The 10,367-nt window shown below is 42.1% G+C and overlaps 1 protein-coding gene across 1 annotated transcript; it reads left to right on the forward strand.

The window, feature by feature from the left end:
- Positions 1-13: 13 nt before the first annotated feature.
- adprhl1 (ADP-ribosylhydrolase like 1) lies at positions 14-8,989 on the forward strand. The gene is made up of 8 exons (XM_005932671.3): positions 14-1,284; positions 2,488-2,652; positions 3,906-4,031; positions 4,210-4,350; positions 4,447-4,574; positions 4,668-4,800; positions 4,885-5,050; positions 6,417-8,989. The coding sequence occupies exons 1-8, from the start codon at positions 1,071-1,073 to the stop codon at positions 8,491-8,493; spliced, it is 3,150 nt and encodes a 1,049-aa protein (XP_005932733.2). The 5' UTR covers positions 14-1,070; the 3' UTR covers positions 8,494-8,989.
- The last annotated feature ends 1,378 nt before the right edge of the window (positions 8,990-10,367 follow it).

The raw sequence follows: 10,367 nt of genomic DNA on the forward strand, positions 1-10,367 counted from the left end.
CAGCTCATATTGAACAACACATACCAATTTATTATAATAATAATAATAATAATAATAATAATAATAATACATTTGTGTTATATAAAAGTTGTTTATGTCCAGTTGCACTTAACACAAACCCAGCACAGTGATTTCAGAGATGTGTTAAAAAAAATCAGCAGGAAATGGGAGGGGAGAAAACATCCTCCTGCTGAGGACGAGTTGCCCATCATGTTTGAGTGTACGTAAAATGGCTGCTTGTTAACAGTTGCCTCTTATCAACTTGCATTCCTGCTGTATATCATCATGATCATTGTTCTTCTGGTAATGCTTTGTCTAGTGTTACTCTGAGTATAATAATAAGGGCAGCTGATGAATGTAAATAAGGGTTGGGTGTGGCACATTTGTGTAATTTGCAGTCAACCAAGTAGGGATTAAAGAAACTGAGAACAGGTCTCTACCAGTGCACATAACTGAAGCATAGATCAGCTGCTGATGTCAGAGGAGATGATGAATAAAGATGCTTAAAACACTGAAGGAGGGATTAAAGTGTTGAGCTCTTGAGCTTATATGGTATCAGGGGGTCACTGATGCTCCCCTCTTACTCCTCTCTCATGGGACAGGAGGGTTCTCAACAAGGTCCAGCACCAGCTGACAAGCTTGCACTCGAGCCCACAGCACATTAGCATCCTCTCCAGTGTGTCCGGCCCCTGTTACCATTCCACACCAAGCCACCCAGCTTTTCGGCTTTGGTACCGGGGGGATTGCCTTTTTAGGAGACACCTGATCACTCACCACCGCCCAGCTCAATGAAGCTGAGGCTGATAACACGATGCTTTCGTGTTTGCCTGCCCTTAAGAGTTTGTCTGCTAGAAACTAATGAGAAACTACAAGAGAGCTGCGAGGATGGGGAAGGCAGTAGAGCTCTGATGTGTCACGAACAAAGGAAAATGGGAGTTTCGACAAAAACCTCGAGAGCTGGAGAAGCTTTTTGAACTTCTTTAGGATGTTTTGGGGGAAGAAAGTTTGATCTGTTTCTTGTTTTTTGAGGTAGTAAAGTACACCTAAAAGGACCCAGATCAAAAAGCAGCATGGAGAAATTCAAGGCAGCCATGGTTTTAAGTGCTGCAGGAGATGCCTTGGGCTACAGAAAGGGCCGTTGGGAAAGGTGCACCTCGGGAAAGATAATCCAAGAGGAACTGGCCTCTCTGGGGGGACTGGCGGCCCTAAAACTGGATCCTGATAACTGGCCCCTAAGTGATGCTGCGCTGATGCACATGACCACAGCAGAAGCACTTGTAACAGGTACGTTTGGGATTAATGACAATTGGGATTTATGATTGTGATTGTCTGATCAAGATAAAAACACATATTTTACACCCAACTTCACAGAAAACCAATAATGGTCCGTCTTTTTGTGTTCACGGACGCAACCCTGATTTGATGCAAAAATAGACACGTAGCATCTGGCCTGTTCAGACTGGCTCTAATCTCTCTGTGCTCAGAGGGACCAGAATAGCTGCTTCTATATGGGCAAAGGAAGCTGCTAATCACGTTTTGGCAAATCAAAACTGAATGACAAAACCTCACATACCCTGATCCATCTCTGCCACAGGGGGATCAAAGACAAAAATCTTAACGGGAACCTTACTATGCAGGCCCTCACCCAAATGCCCTCTTGAGCTCCCGCAACGTGGCTCGAAGTTTCCAGGACAGAAGAGTCCAAAATAGACTACTTTGGAAAAGCCTGTCCTCTGCTCCGCTGTCGGGAACAATAGCAGGCCTGACTCCTCCGTAATCTGCTGGTATCATGTGTGCCTGCAGATGCGGCTCAAAGCCAGTGACAGTGGTCCTGAGAAAGAATGGTGATGACATATTTTGAGATTAGCAAGCTCTATTTAGCAACAATCCAACATGCCTGCACATATGCACTTATGCACACATACACACAGCAGCCAGATAACAGCACATGGAGTGTAATGTATGCTGCGCTTCTCAGTGTTTGCCCTGTCACTGGACTTACAGGGACAAAGTAAAAGCAAATGTTACAGCAATTATTACTCATTAAAGTAATTACATTACACAGTCTTCTTTAAAGCAGTGAGTAAAAATTAAATCTGAAAGAAAATAGTTCATATTTTCCAGCACCTTCTTTCCACACATGCATTGGAGTGGACAGACTTCTTTATGAGTGAAGGTCTGAGTCCTTCATCACAAGTTATGAATCACTGACTAAAAGGTGGTTCTTCTCTGTCCACACGGACACTCTCTAATCCACACACTCACACATGTACAGTCCACAGATTCTAGCACACTGTCTGCGGGCTCTGCTTGTGGCTCCCAGTTGACCTCATAGTGTGTGGAAGTGACTCCATGCACGCCGCTGCTAATCAGCAGTGTGGCAGGCTGAGGCTAAATTTAGCTCATCAAAGCACCACTCAGCTCGTCTTCCACGCCAGGCATGAATGACTTTGACTCGGGGGTTTGTGTGTGTGTGTGTGTTTCCAGATTACTGGTGTCTGGAGGACCTGTACAGAGAGCTGGTGCGTCTCTACGTTGAAGCCATGGTGTCTCTCCAGGGCCGAGTCCCTGATCCCGCCACAGTGGAGAACTGTGCTCATCTCAAACCTTACAACTTTCTGCTTGCCTGGCACACACCTTTCAATGAAAAAGGTCACTGGAGATTTTAAATATATATATATGTAAATTGTATTTTAGAGTTCATGATCACATACGGTTCACATGCAGTCATCATGGATTTGTAATAATTTCTTGTTCTAATGTTCCAGGTTGGAATGATTGTAAGTTTGAATTTATTTTCTGTAATTCACACAGGGTCAAAAGTATACATACAGGCTCACTTATGTCTTTAAACTTGACAAAGCCAAGGTCTATTAACTTCTTGCTAGTGATCATGGTTGACTGTAACAGGTAGTTTCTCTTTGTGAGAATAAAAAGGATTTATTTGACAGGACTCACTGGATTGACCAATACTCAAAACAATGGGGAACTCCAAGGAACTCAGTGAAGATATTAAAGGGGGGAACTGAAGATTTAAACAAGCTGAAAAGGTCTCTTGGAGATATTTCTAAAACAAACTGCAGAATCTAGGATCATCAGTTCAAGCAACTGTATGTAAATACAAGGAACCACCAAGGCTCGAGCCTAGCAGATACAGAAAACTGCTGGAACACCAGCTTCGTCATCCACAGTGAAGCCAGTTTTACATCGCCTGTGATCGAAAGGGTGCAGACCAAGAAAGAAGTGCCTTCTCCAAAACCAACACCTTTAAGCTGGACTAAAATATGCAGCTGTCCACATAGACAAGCTAAATCTCCTCTGGAGAAAAGTTTTATTTGACCACAATGACAAGGACAAATGTAAGAACACTGTACCAACTGTCAGGCATGGTGGTGGTAGCATCATGCTCTGGAGCTGTTCCTCCCAGGAATAATAGTACATTGCACAAAGTGGATGAACGAAGGAGAACTACCTCCAAACTCTTCAACTTCACCTAAAATCAACATCTTGCACAGTTAAATGAATTCTGCCAATAAGAGTGGTCAAATATTCAGACACAAATATGCCAGAAGTTTGTTGACGGCTGCCAAAAACTTGTTGAGATGCAACTCGCTAAGGGACACTTAACAAAATATTAGTGGGGGTGTATTTATATATATTTGACTCTGTGTAGATTGAATTTATTTTGGTTTTTGTCCAAACTTGTGCACCCAGTTTTTTTTTAAAGTTAGTAAACATGCTGTACAATCATTTGACCTTGGACAAAGAACAGTTCAAAGAAATCCTTAAAAGCCTCAAAGTACCATGACATTCATACCCATGATGAGCTTATGTACGTAAACTTCTGACCACAGTGGTTGATACAGTACAGAAACGTGTATCTGGATATATGTCTCCATGTTCAGGGTCTGGGTTCGGTGCAGCTTCCAAGGCCATGTGTGTGGGCATGAGATACTGGCAACCAGAGAGATTAGATAGCTTGGTGGAGGTCAGCATTGAAGCTGGAAGAATGACTCACAACCACCCTACAGGTGACGATGTTAACAGCTTCTAATCCTAAGAAATCTGTCACAGGCAGCTGCTGTTTGACTGCGTAGTATTTCTATTTTAGCAGCAAGAACACAAATTTATTATGGATGTAACTGGTGAGCCTGAGCTATCAGCAGACTGATCAGGCGAAGTGTCTTGTGATCTCATTTGTGGCTTCAGGCTTTCTAGGTTCCCTGACAACGGCACTATTTGCATCCTACGCCATCCAGGGAAAACCTCTTGTGACATGGGGTCGTGAGCTCTTGAAGGTCATCCCACGAGCTGCGGAGTACTGCAGGAAAACCATACGGCACATGGCAGGTTAGGCCGGGCCTGTCTGTGGTATGAAAGAAAAAGCATTTAATATGTGCACAAATGTCTGTGAAAGTTGATGTGTGAATGTGTATTCTAATGCAGAGTATCAGGAAAACTGGTTCTACTTTGAGGCCAAGTGGCAGTTTTACCTTGAAGAGCGAGAGATTGATAAGGAGGGACACAACAAAGCTTTGTTCCCTGATCGCTATGATGCTGAAGAAACAGACAAAGTAAGGCTTTTCTTTCAGAATTTCATGCCAATAGATGATAGTTCCTAACAGGCATGTTGCATGCCCGTTAACTCTGTTTTTCTGTCAGTACAGATGTACAAGCGTTGGAGTTCAGAGGGCCGCGCAGGCCGGAGAGGCCACGATGCCCCCATGATTGCCTATGACGCTCTTCTGGCCGCAGGAAGTGACTGGGCTGAGCTGTGCAAACGAGCCATGTTCCACGGAGGTGTGAGCTACAGCTCTGAGGTCCTTCACAGTGCTATGAAAGTGATATTTAGTGTAACTCATACTCTTTGTAACTTAATTATAGGTGAGAGTGAAGCCACGGGCTTGATTGCGGGATGTCTTTATGGCCTCCTGCACGGCCTGAGCCAGGTTCCCCCAGGTCTGCACCAGGATGTGGACAAAAGAGAACGCCTGGAGGAGCTGGGAGAGGCGCTGTTCAAGGCATCATCTGCAGAGAAATGCATAGACAAGTAATCCTGATATTCACTGGCCTGAACTCTGCTGGCTAGCAGCGACTCTGCACATCACTCTAGTAGTTTTAAGTTGTAGCCTGCTTCCTCCTTACTACTTTTGTCGTGCTATCCTTGGTTTTCCTTGGATCAGTATGTACAGATCTAGTTGCAGATCTGTCATGAATAACCTTTTATTATGGGTCACACTATCCAGCGTACAAAGCTGAGAGGAATGCTTTGTGTGGGATTGTCTGTTATCTGTCAGTCTAATATTCAGTTGATGGTAATGCAACACCTTAAGTGCCATGGAAAAGTATTTGACGCTTCCCCTGTGTGAAAAAGTATTTGGGCCCCTTGTTGAATCATAATTAACCACAGGCATGATTACTGGCAGACCTGTTAAAAAATGACTTAAATAGAACCTGTCTGAGAAAGTGAAGTAGGCTAAAAGATCTCAGAAAGCAACACTAAAGAAACAGCTGAGAGACTTCTATCAGTCTGGAAAGGGTTACAAAGCTTAAAGCTTTAGGATCCCAACGAAACAAGCTTTGAGCCATTATCCGCAAATGGAAAAAACTTGGAACAGTTGCGAACCTTCCCAGAAATGGCCGGCCTACCAAAATTACTCCAAGAGCGCATCAACGAGTCATCCAGGAGGTCACAAGGGAGCAAATATTCTTTTCACAGCACTCTAGTACCTGACATACTAACGACTAATGACATGCCTCAATTATACTGAAATGACAGAGCAGTGGGGAAAAAAAGGTTATTTTATAACCTGCTTTAACATGAACTATGTACTTTTTAGTCCAGATTAAATGTATTTTTAGCGCATGTGAGATGTGGTTGGGATGATTTTAACGTTTTTAAGTCATAGAATATTAATTTTGTGTTCTAATACCGTGATTATTATTGATGCTCTTGTCAGCAGCACATTGTCAAAGCACCTCTACACAATTAATATTAAAATGACGTGACAATTAAAGTGTAGTTATATCACACGTAAAGTGCCCAGCTCTCTTTGTCGCCTTAATTTGATGCACAGCTTCATAATTCTATCAGACTTCCTTCTTGTTACACAAATCGCCCTCACAGTTTCCTGAACTAATTATCTAATTCATGCTGCTTTGCTACCAGCCTGGACATTTTGCTATGGGGTTAAAATGACTGCTGGAACTCCCATTTACAGCAAAAGTATTGTTTTTTTGTTGTTGGTTTCTTTTGCTTGCTGGTGAAATAAAACATGAAATCAAAGACATGCAGTTCTAAAGCACTTATTCTGGCGATTACTCCCTTAAAGCTAACTCTAATGTCCCCCCTTCTCTGCTGTAACGACTGCGCTTAAACAATAGTGGTGGTTTTACATGTCCTCTATTCTCTGTAGACAAAACTCTCAGAAAACCGCTAACATCCCGGATGCCAGTATGTTGAAGAAGTTGATTAGAGATCCAAAATGCCGTCCGGTGCTCCGTGGGATTCTCGAGAGTCTCCTGCAATACCTGACACAGGATCTGCCCAAGTGGATCACCAGAAATAGAAACTCGGAAAAGCCAGATGTAGATAATATATCACAAAGAAACGCAAGAAACAAACATCGTTCTGAACCAAGAAATGAGTCTTCAGTGAAAATGGCTCAAATTCAGAGAAACTGTGAAATTGTTCACCTGCCTGAACCGGAAAAAATAACCAGAGGGAAAACTGCTGAGACAAGTTCAAACCTCTCGGAAAAGCGCTGGGTGGAGACGCAAAGAAACAAAGGAAATCATACAGCAGGAGACTTAATACCCCGACGCCTTACCACATTCCAGCTGCTCCAGTCCAAATTCATAAGATCCACACCCAAACCTCCCATCACCCATCAGAGGGAGGTGGGAACTCTCCCCTGCAGTAGAGGATTGCTGGGTAACATGAACCGAGACAGCGAGGATGGCACGCAGAAGAGGGAACGAGCCAAAAGACAACGGAAGAAAGAAGGCGGCGTGAAGGATATGGTGGCCAAGTTTGCCATGGCTGAGCAAAAAGAGCAGAAAGTGCTGAATAAACAGCCGGTCAAACCAAGACTCATTGGAAGAGGGATCCTCTTATCTTCCATTATGGAGAAGTTCGAGACCATGGCCACTGTGTGTCAGGGAAGTGATTTAAAGATTTCTCATGAAAGGAGTTCTCGAGGAGTCAAAGTGGCAGTTAATGTAAAAGACAAGGTAGCTTCTCTTGAAAGAGAACAGGAGGGCGTCCAAAGTGTCCACAAACCAAACACAGAGAATCAAATTCTTCTCGGGCCGGAGCCGAAAGAAGATGAAATTAGAAATGTGCAGGATGACAGGAAAGATCGGGCACACTCACACTCGGGTGACAGAAAAGATTTGACGGCAGAGCAAATGGGAGAGAAGAGCTTAGATGATGAGGTTTGCTGCTCATTAAAACATGTGAAGGCTCAAGCTTATGATTTCAGCGTCCAACGGGAAGAATGTGATGATGAAGAACATTGTAGCAACAACAGACTAAAATATGCACATGTAGAGCTGCTCTGTTCAGCTTCTGTGACAGAGTGGTGGTTTCCAGAACCTTACAGGCTCTTGCCTCAGGTAGAGTTTCCACTCAAGTGGCATGTGGTGACAATCAGGACCTGCTCTCCTGTGTGGTCCATGTGTGTAGATTCCTCTTTCGAGCAGTTAGAGCAGGAAATCAGTCCAAATAGTTCAGAATGCCCAAAACAGGACAAGACAGCGAGGATAACAACAGCTAGTCCTGGTAGAGATGTGCAACAGTCTCTCAGTGAATCAGCTGCAGGTGAATCCTCCACTGCTATAACCAAAGGCAATGCAAAACCCAGTATGAAGGAATTTTCTACACACGCACACATCGACACCAATCACAACATAGAAGCAAATCCCCGAAGACCTATGGCAGTTCAAAGCAGGTTGCCCAGGTATGTCATCCCACGTGTTTACAGTTTTGGTTATCAACAAGGTCCCGATCAGAATAATCCCTCCTCTCAATTAGCTCTGCCCCCACAAATCATAAATCCTATCGATCCACTTCCACCAACGCAATCTGATACGTCTTTGGCTGCTCTTAGCACTGCGCTAAAGACGCTGGAGAACTTTCAAGACACTAACCCAAGCCTGCGTAATGGCATCAGCCTCCCTACACACAGAAGAGGAACAGCAGCAGAGGGTGAATCACAAGAAAGAGACGGGGAGGCCGAAGAGGAAACAAAAGCAGCAAAACCAGTGGACAGTAAAGGCACAAGTACGATGCAGAGCGTTCGACTTTTAGAAGATGCTGCCAGTAAGGAAACGTTTGAAGACAGTCAGGTCTCTGCTGTAACTTTACCTCAACACAAGAGAGAGGATGCAAAGCAGAGACCGAAGTACACGACAATCAACTACGGGGATCCATCAGTCAAGCAAACATATAAACCCAAAGTTATACGATTTACTGACACCTTCACTTTCTAGACTGATAAATTCATGTTTTCAGTTTGCCCTGACAATACTGACTTACAAATGAACCAACAGGTAACTAGTATTATTCAATTAATATTATAAACAGCAAATTAGCTGCAATCCACAGGCTCATACAAACTAGGAAAAAGTCAAAGTCTAGTGCCGTTGGGTATCTTCTGTCATATTTATGGTATATTACAACATACAATATCCCTCCCAAGATTACTAACATTTTTACTGATAGACTAAATGTGTGTCATGGTTGAGTTGTTGCCATTTAAATCTGTGCGCAGACAAACAACACTGATGTTACACTCATTTGTCTTTAAACTGCTTTTCTTTCTGAAGCTGTGGTCTGACTGAATTTACTGTAAATGTGCTCAATGAAATGTTCAGGAACTGTACAGTACACACTGCTGTTTAAGTTTAACTGTATTCTGTCCACATATTTTACATGCAATACCCCTTTAATGCAATATCCCTTCTATTTGTCCATGAATAAAATGAAACAACACAGTATTATATGTTAGTGAATCTAGGTTGTTCATTTCTTTTTTCTAAATAAATGCAAAACAGGACAGGAGCAGAACTCTAAAAATCTAAATTTTCCATTTTCATATGTGTGTCATTCAGGTCACCGACAGCAAAATACAGCTGACTGGGTTAATGAAGTTCTTAGAACCTTAATAGTGCATCTTAATAATATTCATTCATTTGTATAGATTGTTGAGTATAACTGAGACAGAAGGAGGCAAAAGTGTTGTCCAAATCTGTTAGCCAGGTAGGTGACATGTTTGTAAAGTTTTGTATTTATATTATTTTAGAAAAATGGGCAAAGTGTTCTTTAACCTCCTAAGACCCAAACTCTTTTATGGCATGCATTTTTAATTTCTCATTGCTATTTGGGCTGATTGGGACCTAAAGAATGTAAAAACAAAGAATTACCAGAATTTGTTTTTGAGAAAAATGAGATCCACATATGAGGAGATTCGTTTCAGATGTTGATAGAACAGTGGCATAATGTCCTCCTAAGTGCATATCAGGACCTTGTAGAGAATATTTTGGTCTAGACGTCCCAAAATGTGATGTCCACATATATGCCAGGTCCTAGCAGGTTAAATACAATTTCAAAATGATTAAAAACTGAAAAGGTAAAAATGTCAAAAAGTACTTTCTTTCGTGCATTTTAGCTAAGCAGTAAAAATCATGTGCTCCATCACTGAAGGACATGTGCAAACTCAAATTGTTCTTTATTGTTATTTTTAAGCTGTGTGGTTGTCAAAGGCCCTTTGACATAGACTAACATGGTTTACCTATTTAACTTACCAAGGGCACAAACACATGCCCTCATATGAACGTTTCAGGGTCATCAGAGTCTGTTCTGAAAATGTGGTGGTTTAATCTTGTTCAGTTCATTCTTCCTGTTCCCATGTGAAGACGCTGTTACAAGAACTGAACTGCTGCAAATGCACACTCTATATGGCTAACCATAGAGTAGCCTGTATTTTTATTTAGGTCTATCTTTAAAAAGTATTTGCTTTTGGTTGTTCAGACAAGAAAGAAAAAAGTGTGGTAACTTTGAAGCACTAAGAGTAAGTAGTATATACAGAGATGTGAACAGTCAAACAGGGCCTGGTAGGTCCGGATAGCGTTTTTCACCTTAATAAATGAAATCATCATTTAAAAGCTACATTTTATATTTACTCGGGTTATCTTTTTCTGATATTAAAAATGTGCTTGATTGGAAACATTTAAATTTGACAAATACACAAATAATAAAATAATATTAAAAATAATGGGGGCAAATACTTTATCACAGCACCAGACAGGTTGTTGTAGAAAAGATAGAGGCTTACCTGTCCCATTTCCTGTACACCTCAAGGCTT

The sequence above is a fragment of the Haplochromis burtoni genome, unplaced genomic scaffold, assembly GCF_018398535.1.
Source record: "Haplochromis burtoni strain Fernald_Lab_line unplaced genomic scaffold, NCSU_Asbu1 Contig_161, whole genome shotgun sequence".
Taxonomy (NCBI): Eukaryota; Metazoa; Chordata; class Actinopteri; order Cichliformes; family Cichlidae; genus Haplochromis; species Haplochromis burtoni.